The sequence below is a fragment of the Paroedura picta genome, chromosome 6 (assembly GCF_049243985.1).
Source record: "Paroedura picta isolate Pp20150507F chromosome 6, Ppicta_v3.0, whole genome shotgun sequence".
Taxonomy (NCBI): Eukaryota; Metazoa; Chordata; class Lepidosauria; order Squamata; family Gekkonidae; genus Paroedura; species Paroedura picta.
This window is the reverse complement of record NC_135374.1, coordinates 91207033-91230006: the sequence shown is the minus strand read 5'-3', so window position 1 is coordinate 91230006 and position 22974 is coordinate 91207033. Positions and strand designations below refer to the sequence as shown.

At 42.4% G+C, this 22974-nt stretch overlaps 1 protein-coding gene across 3 annotated transcripts in view; it reads right to left on the bottom strand.

Annotated features, from left to right (window-relative positions):
- CCDC138 (coiled-coil domain containing 138) overlaps positions 1-22974 on the bottom strand; it is a 53045-nt gene that overhangs the window by 9507 nt on the left and 20564 nt on the right. For 2 of the 3 annotated variants that reach the window (XM_077343630.1, XM_077343631.1), the window contains exons 14-15: positions 14344-14482; positions 10467-12246 (exon numbers count right to left, since the gene is read on the bottom strand). In XM_077343630.1, the coding sequence (XP_077199745.1) occupies positions 12075-12246; positions 14344-14482 (311 nt within the window). In that variant the 3' untranslated portion in view covers positions 10467-12074. Of the gene's footprint in view, positions 1-1252; positions 1349-2571; positions 2762-10466; positions 12247-14343; positions 14483-22974 lie in introns of those variants that run through there. The other variant, XR_013232112.1, reaches the window with a different exon arrangement.

The window sequence follows — 22974 nt, the reverse complement described above, 5'->3', positions numbered from 1 at the left end:
AGAAAACTGCACCATGGTTCCTCCCCAGCACTAGCTGTCAACCTTCCTAGACAGGGTATGATGCCTGCAACCTTTGCAACAGGCAGGCGAGTCACTGTGAGGTCAAAATGCCTGTTACACCCCCCTCCCATATTCCTAATGATCAAATCACCCATTACCAAAATTCTACCTCTCCCCCAGCCCCAGAGCTATCAGTGTGAGTGGATATCAATATGTCACCCAAAGAAGAGGTCCCTTCTAAGGGATCACATCCCTCCTCCCTTGATGCTCTGAGTCTCCACAACAACAGAAGAGCTGTCAGCACTGGAGAGGGACTGTTCTGGTTAGTCCCTGATGCTCTCTCTTTGCCTCAGCTTCTCCAAGTCAGCAACCCTAGCTGTTGTGTAATCAACAATAGTCTCTACTCAAATGCAGGGATGATAGAGTAACTAATGAAAAACCTGTACTGCGGTCTGCTGCATCCAATCATGTACCTCAGTGATGGACCAGTCACAAGGCCCCATTAAGAACCAATCAGATAACTTAGCGGGCAGCCTGAAATGTATATAAGTTGTTGGGTCCTTGTGTTGGCTGTTTGGTGTTCCTAGTTGGATTTGGTGTTTAATAAAGAGCTGTTGTTTCTGAAGCAACTGTGACTGTGTCTTGCTGAACCCACAGACTTAATTCTAGCCTCAAGAGAACAAACCTGCTCCCTGAGAACCATGAGCACATGCCCACAGTTTCCACCGGTGGATAGATAAGTGTACATGTGGCACTCTCTGGAAAACACTGGATAGCCTCTGCTCTCCCGCTGGATGTCTACCTGCATAAGTGGTTAGCGGTTAAAGGTATCAAGAGCAATGTTGGATCCCCACGCCTGATCATGTCTTTTGGCTTGTGCCTCTGTATAGGAGGAGACTTGTAGTTCAGAGTTCCACGGCCCTGCCTCCTAGCAGCAATAGCAGAACGTGGGGCCTACCATCAGCCCCAGTTAAAGTGACCTTGCTTAGTTAGCAACAGACTAGACAAAAGAACCAAACAGATCGAGACAAATGCTAGCAGGTTACAAGCACCCACTCACATTCAAACTCTGTCCTCTCACAAAGCAACCTCAATTAAAGCTCCCCAGTAGTTTCGTGTTTTAGGAAAGACAAAAAAAAAATCTTCCCATCAGCTCTTGTCTGGGTTCTTTCTCCCAGCCCAGTTGCTTCAGTTTTCAGTTTCTTTCACAAAAACACCATATTCCCACTGCCTTCAGACAAGCAGCACTTACCACATTTCTGGATCAGCTGCTTATGCACAGCCATTTCAGAAGATATCTACAATTGCTGAGAAATAGTACTACTTCTTTTTTTCTGGAATTTCTTTCCTTCCAAAATAAGAAAAAGTATCAGTAAATAATGTTGATGCCATTAGATCTTTATGTGATCCCTGACACTATTTGTTCCATTCTTATTCATTGGTTGGAATATGGAGTAATTGCTACAGAATCAGCCCTTCATTTCATTTCTTTCTGTCTAATCAGATGCAAATTTTCTCCTATAGGAGCAGAATCAACTCATGGAACTTGTCCTATGGAATGTCACAGGGATCTATTCTATAATAGGTAACTGAATGAGATCACCCAGAGGTTAGGTAACATCAATATGCAGATGATACCCAGCTCTATATTTTCTTATTGAAGTCTGCAGATGTCAGTCTGAGTCTGAACCAGTGCTTTATGGCAATGTCCGGGTGCCTAAGGCAGAATCCAGACAATACAAGAGATAATGCTGGTCATAATTCTGAAAGGTTGAAGTTCTGTAGGGATTGGAGCTACTTGTTCTGGATGGAGTGGATTTGACTTTTCCAGAGCAGGTAAAAGCCTGGGAGTGTTCATGCACCTAACCTGTTTGAAAAGCAGGTTAGCAGAGCTGTCAGGAGCATCTTATAGCACCCACATCTGGTTCACCGATTCTTTATTTTCCTAGACTCAGTTGATCTGGTGACAATGTTCCATGCTTTTGCAACCTCACGAATGAACTACTGTTGGGCTAGAATGTGGCTGCCTGATTGCTGTTAGGGTCCAGTGAGTGACAGCATATCTGCTACTTCTGAAACAGGTGCTGACTTTAACATTTAAAGCCCTTTAAGGCACGGGACTCAAGTAATTTGAAGGATTTCCTCTACCCATATATTTTCCTGTGAGCTAACTATGGTCATCAGGCTATCACTTGCTGGTTATCCCTTGACTCAGGGTGGCCCTCTTGCCATAGACTAGGGCCTTCTCCATTATGGCTCCCACACTGTGGGAGGGTCTGCTCAAAGACACTAGGGGCAGCCCCTTTGCTGGAGATCTTTAGGAAGTCCAATAAGTCTTCCTTATTTGCTGGGGTTTTTGAGGAGGTAAGGACAAGTGTCTTCTAAGATATTGGGGAGTCTATTTGGTGTTCATCTGTAGCATTTTAAATATTATTTCTAACTCACCTTAAGACAAGAGGAAAGGTGAGATTTAAAAGTTTTAATAAATAAAAGTGGGGGAAATGTGGTCGCTCCAAGATTTTTTAGTGTTTGGATGTACAAGTTTTAAGCATCAGCTTAATGGTTCCTTACCACCATCATCAGTTGAGAATTCCAAATATTTTGTTTTCTTCAGGGCCACAGACAAAGGACATGAAATCATCAAGAGGGTCCACAAACACACCAAAAATGCTGGAATCAACCTGCCCAGGCAAACTCTTCCGCAGAAGGCTCAAGATGAAAGGCTCCACATTAGACTGTCAGTTTCCTGAACAAATCAAATCTTAAGGGTGGAAAAAAAACACAACTTGGCTTATAAAGGCTCCAGTGTGACAGAAATAAATTACAAGTTTTGTTCACAGTCTTCTTTAATTTGATCTGATAAATTCAACCATACCGGAACACTGACACACATTGTGAATGAAAGTTCTAAAAGACCAGAGCGGGAAGGGAAACATTGCCAAGGGGATATTTCTTAACTTTCAGTTAAATGTACCTGCTTAAACTTTTTCCATTAATTTATTGTTAAACGCATTCTATAAAAAAATTTAAATATGAAACTAAATCGTACCTAAAAGTGGAATTGCTAAGCAACTATGAATTATGAAAGGATGCAGTTGAATAGCTGGTGAATATATTGAGGATGTAGGTTCCAGAACGAACTGTGCTCTTGAATAAACTCTTTCAATCCCAACAAGAAATTTATTGACCTATATTTCTGCTAAGGTGACAATAAGAACAAAATTAAACTTTGGTAAATGCTTTAAACAGAACAGCCATGTATTAGAGATAAGTCTTTTAAAAAATACACCAGAAAGGAAAGTATGTACTGGAACGAACAGCAAAAGAAAGTTTTCATCATATGGTTTTTAGTTCCTACTAATGAGAATATAGGATTGTCAATGTGATTTAGAGCGAACTCTAAACAGGGCAGTTCCCAGAGGTGCTGGAGGAGGCGGTGGTTCATCTCTTACTGAAAAATCCATCGCTGAACCTGCCATACCAGGATCTGGCCATGCCAGTCAGGCTTCTGTCCTCGCCATGGGGTGGGAGATGGTGTCCGTTGCCTTGGTGGATGAGCTCCGGCACCAGCTGAATTGGGGTGCTTCGGCCATCCTTGTGATGCTTGATCTGTCAGCCGCGTTTGATGTGGTCGACCATGAGTTGTTGATCCACAACCTTGCTGGGGCAGGGATTTGGGGGATGGCTCTTCAATGGCTGTGTTCCTTTCTCTGAAACTGGATACAGAGAGTGGCAGTGGGGGAGGAATTATTGTGCCCTTACCAACTCCCTTGCGGGGTCCCACAGAGGGCAGTACTCTCCCCTGCATTAGTTAACATCTTTATGTGCCCTCTGGCATAGCTGGACTGGTGTTATAGGCTGGAGTGTCACGAGTATGCAGATAACACCCAGCTCTATCTCCTCATGGACGGCTGCCCGGACTTCCCCCCAGATACATTTGCCAGTTGTTTGGAAGCCATTGCTGGATGGTTAGAGCAGGGTCACCTGAAACTCAACCTCTCCACGACGGAGATCTTGTGACTGGGCAAAAAGGCGACAGAGCAGGAAGCACACCTACCCACTCTGGCTGGGGTGCAACTCAACATCTCATTCTTAGTCAGGAATCTGAGGGTGATTCTGGATACCTCCCTCTGTATGGAGGCCCAGGTCACAAAGGTAGCCTGCATGGCATTTTACCACCTTCACCAGGCAAAGCTACTAGCACCTTAACTTCCCCCAGACTGTCTAGCCACAGTGATCCAGGCAACAATTACGTCTAGGCTGGATTTCTGCAACTCACTCTATGCAGGCTTACCCTTGTCCTTGTCCTGGAATCCCCAGCTGGTTCAGAATGCAGCTGCTAGGGTCTGAGCCAGGAACAACAGGGGACCCTCCTCAGGCTTTGCAGTAACATCCAGCGTACCCTACTGGCAGGGGGGGGGTACACAGCTGCAGGTATAGGGAGAGGGATTATACTGCCAATCTTGTTTTATCCTTTTAACTGTGTCTTATTGTTCTGTTATTATGGGATGGGGTTTTATCATGTTTTATAGATTTTTAAAATATTTTACTCCACCACAAGTCTCCGGAGAGTGGTGGGGCTAAAAATCAATCAATCGATTGATCAAACAAACAAACACACACACACAATTATGTGCTAGCTTATTTTTTAATGATTATTCTTTGTGTTAAGGTCACAAAATGGTGGTCAGGATGGTATAGAAAAGTCCAAGAAAAAGGGATGAAAGGATGAGTATTTCACCTAGGAAGAAATGGTGTAAAATGTAAAGCTTGCCAGTAAAATAAAATAATTTTAAAAATAAGGACATAATAAAGAATGCAAAAAAAAAATGAGTTGGAAGAGAATGCAGATTTTCCCTCTCCAAATCTCATGAAAAGATTTAATGGCCATCAAAGGTAATTTCTTCATAAACAATAACTTGCACAGTTCAGAACCACAACTAGTGATATTTATTTATCATACGGGAAGTGTAGTGTTAGCCAGGAGATCCAAGGATTGTGTGTCAGCCATGCAAGGGATGTTCAGAGGTGATTCACCATTGCTTGCCTTTGCATCATGACCGCATCATGTGTTTCTTGGAGGAATTCCATCCAAATACAAGCCATGGCTGGCCCTGCTTGGCATCCAAGATCTAATGGGATCAAGTTTCCCTGGGCTATCTAATTTGTGGTGAATGGAATCACCACATCTTATAGCCAAGAGAAATTCAGACATAACCTCTATTAACACCAACACAGTGTTTTAAGTCTGCTCAGCCAAAGTGAAAGAATTTGAGGTTGTCCAACTAATGTTGGAATTGAGAGGCAGTACCGGGTGTAGCTCTCAGCCCCATTCCCAGTACAGTCTCCTTTCCAGAAATAACAGGTGGCCTTCTTTCCAGCCTACATGAGGCAGAACAGGCATAGTAGTAGTAAGGGTGTGGGGAGGAAGCAAAGGAGGGCTAAGGGTATGGGTAGTGATGTCACTTCTGGGGGCATGACACGGGGACGTGGCCAGCTGACACTAGGACTCCTTGAAGTCTGAGAAATTATTTTAGGGGTTCTTTCATGGTCAAAAAAGTTGAAAAAGGCTGTGCTAGAATGTGACAATATGGAGAAATTAACTTCTCCCCTCATGCCTGTCTTCCTTTGACAGAAAAACCCTTCAAAATCAAGTATGGGATTTGTACCAGAGTCCAAGCTATGAAATAAAATGCATTTCTGCACAGGGTTGATTTTCAGTTCATTCAGTCTGAGCATGTGGATAGGATCCTTGGAAGTCTTATATGACCCTTGCCCTTCCTGCTAGTTAAATCTGCCGTAGGCAAAGAACTGGCTGAGTCTAAGTAGTTAATGCCTCCTTCAGCAAGGGGGTGGTCCCTCCAGGCTTAAAAGAAACTGTAGTTTATCTGCTACTAAAGACCATTCTTAAATGTTCCATTCTTAAGTTATTGAACAGGTGGTAGGATAACTTCAAGCATTCCTGAATGAAGTTAATTGTTTGGATCCTTTCAAGCTTTGCTGTTGGATTAAAACAGCCTTGATTGGCCTGGTGGATGACCTGCACCAAGAGAGCACCTCTTAGCAGATTTCTATACCATTGATTACGGCATTCTTCTGGACTGCCTGGATGTGCTGGGACTGGGAGGCACTGGTTCAGATGGTTCCAGTTCTCTCAGGAAGATGGGTTTCAGAAAGTGGAGCTGAAGAGCTGCTGCTCAGCCCTTTATGTCTTTGGGTCCTGTCAAGCTTCGTCTTGTCTCTTATACTTTTCAAAGTCTACATGAAACCACTGTATAAGATAATCCAGAAATTTGGGCTGAGTTATCACCAATATGTAGATGGCACTTGGCCACTCAGCTCCATTTTGCACTTCTAGCTGATCCCAGGAAGGCTGTAGAGACTGAATTGGTGCCTGGAGGCAATTTTGGAGTTGTTGGAGTTGAAGCTTAATCCTTATGAATCAGAAGTGCTACTAGTGAGCAGAAAGTCTGATGCAGAACATAAGGGGTCACCCATTCTGAATGAGACTGCCCTTCTCTTGAAAGAACACATCTGTTGTTTAGGATGTTCCAGGACTACTACTGGATTAGCAAGTGGCAAATTTGACCAGGAATAACTTTTACCAGTTTTGACTCTTCAGCCAACTGCAGCCTTTATTGAGCGAAAAAACCTTTTCATTTAGAATTGTAAGAGCCATCCTGAATCACATGCGCAGGTGAAATATAAATATATTAATAACAAGGTCAACTATGCACTCCAGAGCTGTAGCTATGCTTTCAGTTCCTTTGTATTGGGTCTTCTCTGTTAGGAATATATAGGATGCCGGCTATGAAACTAGTGCCAATGGCATAACAATGATTCAGGGTTTAAGACGGGGTGAAGAGTCATTAGTTGCTCTTCCATCTCCTTCACAGAGCTGCCCCTATGCCACTCTCTTGGTGTAGTGCAGCAGATTCCAATCTGGTAAGGCGGGTTTGATTTCCTGCTCCTCCACGTGCAGCCAGCTGGGTGACCTTGGGCCAATAACAATCCTGTTAGAGTTGTCCTGTCAGAGCTTTTTCGGGCTTTTTTTCTACCTACCTCGCAGGGTAATCTTTGGAAATGAAGGGTAGGCAATTGTAAGCCACTTTGAGTCTCCTTTGGGTGGTAAAAAGCAGGGTATACAAACTGACTCTTTTGTTTCCTCTCCATAAACTTCTACCTTGGTCTCTAGCACTGAAAACCTGGAGGATTTGTTGGGCTTTGGTTGCACAATACTTGCACAAGCAATAATGCAAGTTGGGATACAGGAAGTTTGGCTTAGCACAAACAATTACAAAAAAAGACTATAATATATCTATTTGTGCTAGAGCTCTAGTGCTAGTGAAACTGTCATGCTGGATCCAACTCAGTGAAAAGAAGTTGTTTCAAATTCTATTTGCAAGTAGTTTAAAACTATAGGTGATACTTTAAAACCTCACTGCAAAAAGCAACAGTCCTGCAGAGCACACTTCCCTCTCAGTAAGCCATATCAACATTCAAGATTATATGCTCTATAGATTTAGAAATACCATTAATGAACATTTTAAAAAGCATTTTCCCATCCTTTCTGAAATTGTTACGGGTTCACAAATGGCCACAAGGTGACTGATTTGTACTGAACAATACAGCAGTTCCTTCCTAAACCACAGCCTCTTAATATGAAGAACACATTGGCTGCATCCTTTTGAGAAATAGTATTATAGTCTGTGTATGTGTGTGTGTGTGTATAGAGACACACAATAAAACACTGAGACATAACAGGAGCACACATGGCAGACTTTTAAAAAAGTATTGTAAAAGTCTTCTCCCCTGGTTCTGTCATACGAATGGCCCACTTCCCACCTCAGCATTCATATACTGGTGTATTATGCTCTTATGACTGGCTATCAAACATAGCCTCCAACTTGGAGAAGCCAAACCACAACTGGAGTATACTACCGGCCTTTCTATTAAATATGCTGTATTACCTGCTTTTAGTACCTGTGCACTAAGCATCATATAACTGAGATCGAATGGCAACATTGGTTACTCATGGACAAACACTGAAGACATACAGGGACATTTTAGCCGTAAGTTTTTACTCACACTGATTATTTTTCACTAAATATTGGTGGCAGAGGGGCCTCTTCCCTGAAACAAAATTTTTAATTTATGCACAGGCAAATAAGGATTTACAGGATCTCACAGTGAGCTCGGAAGCCTCAGGCTTATGGGTAGAGCAGTGAAATAGGTTTAACCACAGCCAGTAAAAAAAATATTGCGTGTTCAGACAACTGCCCAACTGAACAGAAATTACTGTAATTATAATCCTCTAGTTCTCCCTGATCAGAACTAAGATGCTTAACTCCTTCTAGAAGGCACAGAATGTTGAGGGCAGTCAAACATCAGTTTGGGGGGGGGGGAGAAGAAAAAATTGAGCACATGGGGGTGCTTAACTTGCTGGTACCCCAGAGGGAGGAAACACAGTTGGGGATGCCCAACTCTCATCTCCCTCCTGTTTAAAGCACAAACTTTTAAGGCCTCTGGTGACCCTGAAATTAAGTGTGCTGCTGGTGGTGGTGGAAATGTTCCTTAGGATCAGAGGAGAACACATTCTAAATACTGCTGCCAAGAGTTCTTTCATTTGTGGATATTACAAAGCCTTTGCTTACCTTAAAGTGGACCTGGAATGGGTAGGGGAAAAAAAGGGAAAAAAAAGCAACATAAGGTGTGCTCTTCCACAGCAAGAAGGATTTAGGATAAAATATCAGGAAGGGGGCAAGGCTCAGTGGTAAAATGTCTGCTTGGAATGGTGTGCAGAAGTTCTCAGGTTCAATTCCTGACATCTCCATTTAAAAGGATCTTGCAGTAAGTGAAATGACTTCTCTCTACTGGAAAGTCACTGTCAGTCTGAGGGGACAATACTGACCTTGATGGACCAATAGTCTGATTCAGTGGTCACATGACCGCTCTTCTTGTTCTGTATTGCTCAGGCTTGAGCCTAGAATGGTAGTCTGCCTACTTGCCTTCACATCGTATCTGTCAATGCTACAGAAAAACTGCCTTAATGAACAGGAAACTATTTATCTACTTCCACAGAATAGTACATGGAAGAAGCTTCTCAACCCTGATGAGACTTCAATTCCATATACAATAAACACAAAAGGTTGACAAGCTGTTAAACTGGCATTCTAATATACTGTCACCACTTTGGAAATTAAACACTACATTTCAAATGTATTCAGAATTTGTTTACAGTTTTAAGTGTGCTATTGTTCTTTGTCCGAAATAGTATGTCTACAATACAGAAGTGCATCTCTTTTCCACAGGCTGGGTGGCATGATTAACTTGTGCTTGTAATTAGGTCCATCGGTCTCATAACATTTAAGGCTTTGGAAAAAATGTAACTGTGTGGCTAAAATAAAAAGTTACCCCAGAAAAAGTTACCCGCAAGCTCACAAAATGGAAAAAATAAACCACTGAAGTATGCACCCATAGTTTCCCACCCACAGGCTTGCATTGTAAGTCCCAGCCTCAAGCAGGTTTGGTTTAATGATGTGAATCCAGGACCTATGTGTGGTAGGCTGATGAGCCAAGTTTGTGGAGAAGGGCTGCTAACTTTTCAGTGGAAAAATGGCAGTCATCCAGCCTTGTCATAACGACACACACGGATGAAAAACTTAGGATGTCATCTTTTGCTTTTTGTCAGAAGGGTCTGAAGGAAACTAATGATCCCAGACCGCTTTGCTGGACAGGGACACTGCAGGACGGGCCCCAGAGGTGAAAAACAACACTGTATAAAGGCAAGCATCTTTCTTCACTTACTCCATGTATAGCCCCGATCGTTCTCTCCACTCCTCCACTTCATCCTCACAACCACCCTGTGAGGTAGCTGAGGCTAACTGGATGAGGGTCACCTATGGCAGAGTGGGGATTCAAACCTGGGTCTCTTGCCTCCTAGTCCAACATTCTTATTACTACATCAGCTCTCTATCTGCCTCTTCTCTTGCCAAAAGGCAAGTCCGGCAATTACCACAGTCCTCCAACCCTTTGTTAGCATCTCCGAGTTACAAGTGGCAAATGTTTTCTAGGAACAAGGTGAACCGGTGTGTCTGTTCTGCAGAAGCCTGTTTATAAAATTACAGGAACAAATTAGGCCTTGCCTTCATATTTTTCTTGGCGTTCCCAGGGGAAGGCGGGGGGGGGGGGGGGAGCACACTGTGGGGTTCAAAAAGGTAAGCAGCCATGCTAACTAATACAAATGGCACCTGAGTTCATAACCACTGACAAGTTTACATGCCACTTTCTGTGAGGCAACAAGACTGTACCAAACACAGACTCTCCAACACCCACGTACAGAATAGTTGGTAGTGGAAACATCTAAATTTTCACAGTTCACCTCATTTAAGCATTATGGGAGGGGGGAATCATCCCAAAATCTTTTTTTCAGATTGATTCACTAATCTGCTGTCAAGTAGGACTGGGCTAAGCTTACTCATATGGCTTATTACATTTTAAAATATATAATCTGGCAATAAGAGTTTATAATAAGCAATAAATATAGCTGTTTCAAAAATGAGTCGCTGAAGTACCACAACTGTACATAACAACTGGTTATGTGAAAAAGCAACACACACCAAAAGTTGTGAATCTAACAAGAATAAGGGCTTTTTAAAGATTCAGTTAACACAGAATAACAGTAGGGGAAATTGACAAATGATTATATTCATCATATAATTAAGAAGTTTTAATTTTGTTTTAGCTTTACATAAAAATGGCTTGGGGGAACAGGAGATGGACACTTTCTAGACAAGGCATGTATGCATGGAGTGTTATGACCTAGGAGAATCCAACTCTCCAGGCTAAAGAATCTGGCCATCCCAGTCCTATTTGAACAACTTGCATGCTCAAATGCATCCAACACGAGAACCAAGACATTCCGTAAATCACCATGAATCAATAAAACCCAGCATACACATCCACTTGACAGGAGGAAACGGCAACCAATCTTTCTTGTTTGGCTTCACTAATTGGAGTTATTTCTAAAAGGCATAACAAACACTAAGAAATGTAAGTATAAATGTGACGAGTAAAAATCCACCCTGCTTATACAGCTTTGATGATCTTACTCTCTAAAGAACAGGGGGCTTAAGGCCTTGCCGTTTGAACTGCAGAAACCAGGCTTCTGAGTATGCATCCCTCACTACAGTACTAGCCAGCTAGAAACACATACCCAGGATTTTTGTACTCCTCTCCACATTTGAAAAAAGGACCAGGAAAGCAATGCTGCCTTTTAGAATCTTCCGGGTTTCCCCCCAGCTTGCCAATAACCCACTTGGCCATACAATGGAGGGTTGCTGTCTGGAAAGTCTTCCCACTGCAGAAACAGGCGCTGCTAAGCTGGGTGGGGGAGCTGGAGAGCCATGCCGACTAGACAGAATACAGAAGCACTTTTAGGCTGCCTCATAGCTGCCCAGCACTCCTTGGAGCTCTAAATTAGAGGGTGCTTCTGCAGTACTGACTGGATTATGCTGTAGAGAGAGGCATGACTATTCATCAGGCTGGGGTGAAAGAACTCTTCCAGCCAACATGTGCACCCACATGGGCACATGTACAAATGCATTAATTACCCTGCAAGTGACGCGATTGTGCACAAGGGGGCTCAAAAATCTTGCCATACTGAATCAGAAATTCGTTCCATAAAAGGAAATTACATGCTGTTGAGCTCAGAGTCGCAGATAAGTTTCCCAGTCAGATTTGGAAGCACTGATCAATTTTTACAAGGCAAGAATGGGAATATGAATTAGCTCTAAGCAGTCACCTGTACAGTAGCTGCTGACAGCAGCCACTTTTGGATACTGCTGAGTGTTCATTCCTCTGGATCAAGACAACTTACACTTATAAAATGTTTACAAAAGGGGGGAGAAATCCATTAGTCAGTTTAATTCAATGGCGAGCTTTCCCCTCCTGAACACTCCAAATCTATTGGAGCACCCAATGTGACAAATGTTTTGTCCATATCATCAATTCATGAACTACATGCAACCTACAGGAAATTGTTTTTTAAAAAACCTCAAATAACACACTGCTTGTTACTGACTTGTATTTAGACTGTTGGCAAGAGGGTTGCCTTTTGTCAAACCCAAATTAAAGAGAATAGAGTTGAGGTTAATGCATAAAAAAGCATGCTTGGGATGGGCTGTCCTCTGTAGTTCTTGAATCATCAGGTGAATAGTAAACAGTTCAAACATCTTCTTATTCCTCCTGTAAAATATTTCCCAAGAAATATTTGTAAAGTTAAGAATATCAATTGGAGTACAGTAAAGAACAGCAAGAATTTCTGTGGGACGGGAGAGGTGAACAACTGCTTGAAATTAAAATATTTGTCTTTTTCATTTTAAAAATTCATGTAAAAGATATGGTTGAAATATAAATGAATGGATGACGAACAAGAGAGGCAACAGAGTAGGGAAAAAACCAGGCTGGATATCAACAAAAGAACAATGAAGCCCTTAAGGAGACAATGTTGTATGTTCAGTAGGCTAGTAACAGGTAAAGACTTTCATAGAATCATAGAGTTGGAAGGGGCCATACAGGCCATCTAGTCCAACCCCCTGCTCAATGCAGGATCAGCCCAAAGCATCCTAAAGCATCCAAGAAAAGTGTGTATCCAACCTTTGCTTGAAGACTGCCAGTGAGGGGGAGCTCACCATCTCCCTAGGCAGCCTATTCCACTGCTGAACTACTCTGACTGCGGAATTTTTTTCTGATATCTAGCCTATATTGTTGTACTTGTAGTTTAAACCCATTACTGCGTGTCCTTTCCTCTGCAGCCAATGGGAACAGCATCCTGCCCTCCTCCAAATGATAACCTTTCAAACACTTAAAGAGGGCTATCATGTCCCCTCTCAACCTTCGTTTCTCCAGGCTGAACATTCCCAAGTCCCTCAACCTATCTTCATAGGGCTTGGTCCCTTGGCCCCAGATCATCCTCATTGCTCTCCTCTGTACCCTTTCAATTTTATCTACGTCCTTCTTGAAGTGAGGCCTCCAGAACTGCACACAGTACTCCAGGTGTGGTCTGACCAGTGCCGTATACAATGGGACTATGACATCTTGTGATTTTGATATGATGCCCCTGTTGATACAGCCCAAAGTGGCATTTGCCTTTTTACCGCTGTATCACACTGCCTGCTCATGTTTAGTTTACAATCCTTAAGTACCCCAAGGTCTCGTTCACACACCGTGTTACCTAGAAGTGTATTCCCCATCCAGTAGGTATGCTTTTTATTTTTTTGACCCAGATGCAGAACTTTACACTTATCTTTATTAAATTGCATCTTGTTCTCATTTGCCCATTTTTCCATTGTGTTCAGATCTCGTTGAACTCTATGTCTATCTTCTGGAGTATTTGCCAGTCCTCCCAATTTGGTGTCATCTGCAAACTTGATTAGTCCCTCCACCCCCTCATCTAGATCATTAATAAATATGTTAAAAAGTACCGGACCGAGCACCGAGCCCTGAAGTACCCCATTACTCACCTCCAGTCTGATGAAACACCATTGACAACAACTCTTTGAGTGCGGTTCTCTAACCAATTCCCTATCCACCTAACTATCTGAAAATCCAGATTGCAGTCCTTCAATTTATCCATCAGAACATCATGGGAAACCTTATCAAATCAGGGAGCTTCTATTTCTTTGATTTTATTTATTTATTTAATAAAGAAAACACTAAAGGCAGTGCTGTCTGGCTTGACTTTTAAAAAAATTACCTCATTTCAACAGAAGTGCTTAGGATTTAACTGAAGCTTTCAGGAAACTGCACTCCTTTGTCCAATATTGGCTTGAATTATGAGAGACCTGCTAAAGAACTGGACCTTGCAGAGCAGGATTCCATCACTTCAGCACAACTAAGCCCCACCACCACTCATTGTATTCCTGTGAACTCTTAAGAACGGTACCACAGAGCAAGGCAGGGACCTGCAGTGGGTCAAGAGAACTGGCAGAAATAGAAGCTCCCTGATTTGAAAACAAAAATGCTCCCAGTACTCTGTGGTTGGATAAAAGCTGCATCTCCTCATCCATACCCTGTCCTGGAATAAAATCTAACTTGAGATTCCCTGGGAAACTAATAACTATCCTCACAAAGGGACAGCATATCTGTGTATCAGAGTGTAAAGGGGGGTTGTTGTTGGCTCCTTCCAGCTGCAACACTGGCCTCTGCTTGCCTGCGCCTTCCCTGAATTTGCCTACTCCTATTTTTTCTACATATTGACTGGAGGTCTAAAACAATGACAGAAGAACAACTTTAGACATTAAAAGAAAAAGCCTACATTTCATTGAAGAATATAAGACTTACTTAATTTTTGAGAGCTTTTGCAGGAGAATGCTGAGTTTTTCCAGAACCTGTATATCTAATTTAGAGTTTCGAAGTAGCACTGAACAAGTACGGAAAAAGGACTCATTGCTGCACGCTTCTAGGAACAGGTGCAGAAACCCTGTAAAAAGAAGTAATTGATTATGATTAACAAATTATATGTGATAATCCCAGTCTTCAAGTCAAATTTAAAAACAAACAGAATAGTCACAAGCCTTTCTCTTCTTCAGTGGCTGCCTGCCTCCGCATTTAGAGGTATGCTCTGCTGCCATATTAACCTGTCCAAGACTACTTGCCTGTGTTTTTGTATCCCTGTGTTTTTAGCTGTCCTGTGCATTTGGCACAAATTTGAGTATGATTTTATAGTAGGAGAGAGGGTCAACAGACACCCCCTTCCCTTTTGAATTGCTCAAAGTGCTAGGGTTGGGTTTAGAGAACTGGATCAGCTGCAGCGAGCAAGAGTGCCCTAGCCAGGTGTCCCACTCTGTTAGCCTTAGGCATATGCAGTAGGTTACTAACTCATCAAGTTTTTGTTTTTAAAGAAGTATAATTTCTAAGTGCAAAAATTGGTCTGTCTTAACTAATGTGTTTACACCAACCACAATGCAGCAGAAAAAGGGGGCGGGGTTTCCCTGTACGATCTCACTATTTGGAACAGTAGTCTCAGCAGCTGCTTTTAACAAAATGTCAGTTAATGGCAATGTGGAACAACATGAAATACATAGTTCTACTATTTAATAAACTAGACACTATGGAAAAGGTAGAGAAATTTGTACAACAATGTTATCCAGTAGACAGAAGGGCTGGGTAGTGATTCCACCAGCTGCAACATTACCAAATTTCTACACATCCAGTACAAAGATGCCCGCAAAACATGACCACCTATGATTATTTCTAATTTTCAATTATGCCCATTCTGCCATACGATCTGCTAACGACTTTTCCTCTGTCCATAAAATGAGTCCATTTTTTTTCTTATCTGTCATATATTCAATTCCTTGGGGAAGAGAGTACAATTCATAGACCCTTATCCCAAATTAAGGAGTAGTGGTGGAAGGTGGCAGAAATTTGCTTACACTGAAACCAATGGAAAATAAATTAAGCTTTCTGAAAAGAAAAAAAAATGCACTTCCCTAATTGGCAGCAGATCCACTTCTAAGTCATGCTTAAATGCAACCACTAGAATCTAAAACAAATATTAAATGAAACATTTGACATGGTATAATAAGAACCTATGCATGTTAAGAATTATGACTTTCAATTACTTTGCTTTTCTAGTGATAGGGAAGCAACGGAATGCCTTGACAAAAAACTCTTGGTTTCTAGGTGGTCTTATGCCTTAATTATCTCAATGCCTGCTCCCATACCCAACCCTCAATGTAAAACATAGATCTGGTTTCTATTTTGATTACAGAATTCTGGAGCACAACAGTTTAAGGGCAAATTGGGGCTCATTCTGCCGCTCCACCATATCCTGTAATTTCCCAACCATGTCAGGTATATCAAAGCCATTGCTCTGTTTCTATCGTGTGACAAAACATTCAGAACTTTGCAACTACAAGTTTGATTTTAAAAAATACTATAAATTATGAGTTGGGGAACAAAGATTTTAAAAATGCTGAAACTCTACACTTCAAAGTTAACAAAAAAAAATCTAGGTATTAATCTGGAGATTAGACCAGCACACACTCTCATCAAGTTAACAGTAGTTGTTGTTCCAAAGAGTATTGCTCTCGTAGGCAGAAGTCGCAATACAAACTGGGATTCGAAAGCTTACCCTCAATGGAACTTAAGGATTCTTTTTTTTTTTTGCAAACTTCTGAAAAATGTTCTTTCACACAACATAAGTAGACTATGATCAAGTGGGTGGATAATAATGGTAAGCTTGCGGATAGCTTTAATTGCTAAAATATTTCACAGACATTAAAGCACCTTGGCTGATTTAACAAGAAATGAAAGGGTACCAAACTGTATGAAGTGTTCTTGAGATTGTTTGGCCCCTAAGGCAGTTGATTTCAGCCTGGGACTTATTTAGAGTCTCCATACAAAAGAATGGGTTATAGGAGAATTGGTTTTTATACCCCACTTTTCATTACCCAAAGAAGTCTCAAAGCTGCCTACTTTCCCTTCTTCTCCCCACAACATACAGAATGTGAGGTAGGTGGGGTTGAGAGAGCTCTGACAGAAATGCTGTGAGAACAGCTCTAACAGGACTGTGAGTAGCCCAAGGTCATCCAGCTGGCTGCATGTGGAGGAGTGAGTAATCAAACTAAACCACTACACCAAGCTGGCTCTCTATTGAGTTGCAAACACGAGACAGGAATTAATGTATTAGTTATGTGACAGTCACACAAGAGGGGGCAGACCACTTCCTGTAATATGAAAGAATCTTCTACAACATTGTGTAACCTCAACTGGAGGGTGCAACATCCTTGCTTTCTATGTATTTGTCTAGAACCTTCCAAAGAACAATCAAATAGTAACTCTATAGGGGACTGCAACACACCTGAGGATCTTGGTGTATTAAGGTCTGTTAGTAAGGCAATCAAATTCACCATACACTATAGCCCTTTTCAGACACTACATCCATTTGAATTGGGACCCTACTGAACATACATCAGTGCATCATGAGGACTATATGCTCTCTAAACATGTGGTAAATAGGCTCTTGGGGTATGTGGCCTTCTAACACCACAGATGGATTACAGGTAGGTGCAAGAATGGATCTTTGGAAGTGTGCTGTGGCCAGGCAAGCTGCAAGATCAAACTGGGAAAAGTAGTGAACAGCCCAGAATATGTAGACAGAATTAAACGAGATTGAAACAAAAGCTCAAGGGGGTGGCATCTTACAGTGGATGAGCGATAGGGTTGTGAGTGTCCCGCAAAGTGCAGGGGGTTGGACTAGATGACCCAGGAGGTCCCTTCCAACTCTATGATTCTATGAAACACACTGGAAAAGTTGATGGATATGAACAAGATGCAATTCAACAAGGATAAGTGCAAAATTCCACTTCTGGATAACAAAAATGATAAGCATGCATACTGGATAGGGGATACACATCTGAGCAGTAGCGTGTGTGAATGAGATCTTGGGGTATGGGTGGACTGTAAGTCAAATATGAGCAGTCAATGTGATGCAGTGGCAAAAACGGCTAATGCAGACTTGAGGTGTATCAACAGAGACCAAATCCAAATCACAAGATTATCACAGTTCTGCTGTATACTGCATTGGTCAGGGCACACCTGGAGTAGTGTGCAGTGCTGGAAGCTTTGGTTCAAGAAGGATGTGGACAGACTGGAATGGGTGCAGAAGAGAGTAAAGAGGATGATCAGGGGCCTGGAGACCAAACCCTATGAGGAAAGGTTAAGAGGCTTGGGAATGTTATTATATTATGAAAGATTTTACAGACCCATCAGAATAAAAGGAAAGTTGTCTGGTAAATATGATGAAACTTTGATGTGGGGGGCAATCACCCATATACAAATTTCATAGCTTGTAAAAGTGGAAGAATCTGCTTGAAATGGTTGCTTAGACCTAGCAGAAGACTAAGTTTCAAGTTGGAGAATATTGCCAATATCTGCCTCAGAACTCATATGTTAAGTACATCATAGATGAGGGAGAGAAACTATAACACTTGTATTGAGTTTGCAGGATCTTGGACAAATCAATACTTCAAAGTTGTTTAGAGGCCTTGGAACTTGCTGGGCAACCACAGAGTTTGAAAGGAAATGGCTAACTAGGTGAATCTGGAACCAGTCAGTTTCTATATTGTGGAGTTAGGTCATAATAAGCTCCCCTGTTATTACTTTGTCTTTGATAAAAAATAAAAAAGACCACCTTGTCTCTCCATTCCGGAATTGCTGGTACTTATAAAAACAAGGGGTGGTCTATGTGGGTGGCCTAAGAAGAAGATTAAAGGGGTTATGTAGGAACCAATTTGTTCATCTATGCTCTCCAAACCTAGAGCACGTCTTTCATAAAGAGACACTGGATCAGATGGAAGGGTTTTTGTTTTTTAGTGATGTGTGGCAGGAAGGTACAACCTTTACTGGAGAGTAATAACTCAATACAAGCCCTAGATTGATAACCAGTGCTCTTTCCTATAAGTATAAACTGTTCCAGCTGATAGTCTTCATAATAGCAGTTAAGACTGGGTATACTTGCTCCTCCTTGGTCGGAATTTCCATACTTTGCATTTTTTGGGGAACAACTGACTTGCCTGCAACTTTGCTCAGATAATATCAGGTATAAGATAAGATTGTCCCTCTATCTCTTATTTTACTAGGACATCCAGCTTAAGATTCAGTATCTGCTGAACTCTACTAGTCCTCCAAATAAGTACATTTATGATGCAGAAGCATCGCTCCACAGAAGCAAATGCCTGGCTTTGGACCTGGGGGGGGGGGGCAAACATGCCACATGCAGAAAGTGGAAAACCCAACTGGTATCCTCCTTAACCACCTTCACTCAGTCTTTGGAGTCATTGAGCAAGAAGCTATGAGAGAAGAGACTGGAGAGAACCCATAGTTCCCACAAGTTACATGGCATTGTAAGAAATGCCATACTCCAAAGTAGTTGTTTTAATCAAAGTTGCAATAGAAAGAACAAAGTAATTAAAATGGGAATCTCCTTTGAAGAGCAGAATTTATACATGGGTAGATGACAATACTGCAAGAGATGCTGCTGAGAAATCAGAAGAGTCAGTTTTCATACGCTGCTTTTTGCTACCTAAAGGCATCCCAAAGCGGGTGACAATCACCTTGCCTTCCTCTCTCCACAACAGACACCCTGTGAGGTAGGTGGGCCTGAAGAGCCCTGATAGGACTGCATGGTCAGAACAGCACTATCATGGCTGTGACGAGCCCAGCTGGCTGCATGTGGAGGAACAGGGAATCAAACCCGTCTTGCTAGATTAGAAGCCGCTGCTCTTAACTACTCCACCATGCCGGTTCCCAGAGAAAGGGATCCACAGGATCCATCTGAATTCTACTCAGTAGTTTTACCCTGTTCGCTTGTAACAGAAGCTTAATTACATTTTTACTTTAAACTTTCACAGGTTTGAATTAATCAGATACTAGGAAAATTTTATTATTAGAATTTTGAAAAATTATATATTCATGAAGGGAAAAAAAGATCAAGGCAACTACTATACCCAATACTAGAAGTGTTCCAAAGACCAGGCCTTGCTTGTCCTTCCTTCTCTACTGATCTCCAGTACAGCTACACTCATATTTTTCTGTTTGCGGGCCAAGGAGTATAAGGGTGAGGCAACAAGGAGTAATGACACACACAACCATTTGGGGGGGGGGGAGGGCAACAAGAAGGCCACGGCTCATTTATTAATACAGAATGAAGGAGTGATGGTACAGCATGAGGATTCCTGCCTCAGGAGTCCCACCTGCCACCTAATGAATTCCTTCCCAGCCCACCTGCTGGGATAGCTGTGGAGTGGCAAGTGGGTGCTAGACTCTCCATGGTCTCCTTGCCACCTGGTGGTGTAAATTAGCTGGCAGCCCCCACTCCCCCAGGTGTGCGCCTCTGTGTCTCTGCACCCCCATGGTCCTGGAGCCTCTGAATCGGGGGAGGCATGCATACATGCACCGCCTGCCTCCAAAGGGGGATCCATCCCAATTCCCCAAATGCCTAGCTGTGGCAGTAGGAAACACAACGGAGCACAAAACCCATTAATCCTAAAAATAATCCGCGAAGGGATTCAAGTGTCCGAACAAAGAGGCTGAGGGCCAGCTCGGGGCACACTTAAGAAAGTCTGGTGACGTAGTGACACAAGGCTCCCACTGATGTCATTAATCCTGGCACACAAACTGGGAGGACCCCAGCCGGCCCTCTCCCCACTGCCTCCACCTTAAGGGTAGAAACAGTGAAACTGATTTTTGTTCTAGATAATTTCACAAATCATAGATGTCTTAATTTTAACAAGAGGCTGATCCAAATTCTTCCAGAAAACCCAAATCACTGGTTAAAAAACAAAACAAAACACGGGTTCTCCATCTTAAGAATAGATTGCTTGGCAGGAGTCGACTGAAGATGGCGCCGTAATTGCTGGACTTCTATCCAGCTCTTAAGCCATGCCGAGGGTCAGGAGCATCTGCACCTGGCAGACCTGAGCAGATACGCAAATCTGCTCGCCGGTCGCCCCAGGAACCGGGAACGGCATCCTGAGGGTCCTACAGATCCGTGGGGAGGTAGGGAGACCGAACTCCAGATCAACAGCGGCGTGTGCTCAAGGTCACGATGGCGCCCTTGTCGCAAACAACTCTCTAAGCTTGAAACGACCAGCTGACCCTACATTCTTCCCAGACCATCTTTTACCAGACTGACAGGAGCTGAAGTTTACAACAGTAAGGATTGAAAGCTTTCTGGCTTATCCTTTTCTTTTCCCACAAGCTCTCCCCCCCCCTCCTCAACCAATTTACAAGTGAATTCCCTCTTTTGTCGAGTGAGAGACTCCCAGCTAATTATACCCACTAACCAAACAAAGAGAGAGCTTTGAAGATTTGTTGGTGAAAGTTCAGTGGGGGAAGCTGACTTGATACGTAGATCGACAAACTGATAATTTGGGATCGCTCGTGCTCCCGCGAGACCTCACGAGACTTTCTGTTTATAGTTTGTGACTGCCTAGAACTATGGAAGAATTAACTAAAGCACAGCTTTTCCATTTGTTATGCGAAGGAAACTCAAAGATACTGAAAGCAGTCAATAAGCTGGAAAAGGAAATCCGTGGGATTAAGGGGGAGCTTTTGGACGGAGCCCATGGTCTGGAGAGACCAGCTGATGACGCAGCTCAGCCAACAATAAATCAAATGAAACTTCAATGTTTGGAAGTTAATCAACAGGAGGGGGAGAGAGCTAGAGATGTAAAAACTCAAAGTACCTTTGAAGAACTTGGGAAAACAGATTTAAGGAAGGAAAGCACCGAAAACCTGGAAGTCTATTTAGAGCAGGAAGTGATTTGGATCAGCAAAATAAAAAGAGTCTATTCAAAAGCGACAGCACCCAGGAAGCTATCAGGAGATATTTCTGAGCGACCAGAGGAAGAGATCCAGATAGATAAAGTATACAGAGCCTACTCAAAGGCGACTGCAAGCAAGAATCAAGTAAGAAACTTCTTTGGCCCTGACAGAAGGACAATCAGAAACACTCTACTATGGAAAAAAACACAATTTCATTTTATGCGACCACCTGAAGGATGAGTACAACAGTGGAGTATTCTCCTGATTTCCTGTGGGGAAGACAGCAGCAGTAACTTTTAGGACAGGACCAATATATGAAGGGAACTGACTTTATATCATCTAAGGCAATAATAGAATATATCCTTATAATAGATTATACTCTCATATGTATCAACAACTACTCTGCTAAGAAAGATGGTAATAACTTCTAGATCAGGATCAATATGTGATGGGAACTGAATATGTATGCCAATATGTATGCTAAAAGAGGATGACAAACTATACTTCATAGGTATTAACAAGACGGCAGCAGTAACTCTTAGGTCAGGGCCAATTTATGAAGGGGACTGACCTTATATCATTTAAGATAATAACAGAATATATTCTTATAATAGATCATATTCTCATATGTATTAACAATCACTTTGCTAAGAAAAATGGTAAAAACTTCTAGATTAGGAATAATATGTGATGGGAACTGAATATGTATGTTAAAAGAGGATGGCAAACCATATCAGCTGGTCACTTTTTTCTTAATTTTTCTGTAAATGCTTCATATAATAATAAATAATAAAATTATTAAAAAAAAGAATAGATTGCTCCATCACTACAAGATATCAATCTTGTCATGTTGCTCCATCACTATTGGACAAGACTAAACACATGTAAGAGCCTCTTGTGGCGCAGAGTGGTAAGGCAGCCGTCTGAAAGCTTTGCCCATAAGGCTGGGAGTTCAATCCCAGCAGCCGGCTCAAGGTTGACTCAGCCTTCCATCCTTCCGAGGTCGGTAAAATGAGTACCCAGCTTGCTGGGGGGTAAACGGTCATGACTGGGGAAGGCACTGGCAAACCACCCCGTATTGAGTCTGCCATGAAAACGCTGGAGGGCGTCACCCCAAGGGTCAGACATGACTCGGTGCTTGCACAGGGGATACCTTTACCTTTTAAACACATGTAAAGGCTTATCCCCCCCCCCCCAGCCAGCCTCTGCCACTATGCTGGACAAAAGTTTGTAAATTAAAGCCACACTAACCCAGGAGGGTGTGAGAAGTCAAGCCACAGATAGTGCTATGCCAGTTCTGCTCTCTGTTAACACAAGGCAGCTCTGCTCTGCTCTTTCCACTAACCCCTTCAGTCTAAATGGAAGACACAGAACCTAATAGATCACACAGGCCTATAACATGAGAAAGGAGGTACTGGGACAGGGCATCCTTACAGCTGTCTTACAGGATATGATGGATGAACCCTTGCAGCACTGTTTATAATATCTGAGCCATGACTTGCCCACTTTCATTAACATTTCTTTTCATGCTCTTGCTCTGATGAAAACTAGCTGACCTTGCTCATTACAAATGTATTCTCCTCCTCCTCCTCCAGTTCTCAGTCTGCTTTACAAAAAGTATATAAACCTGCACTGTGTAAT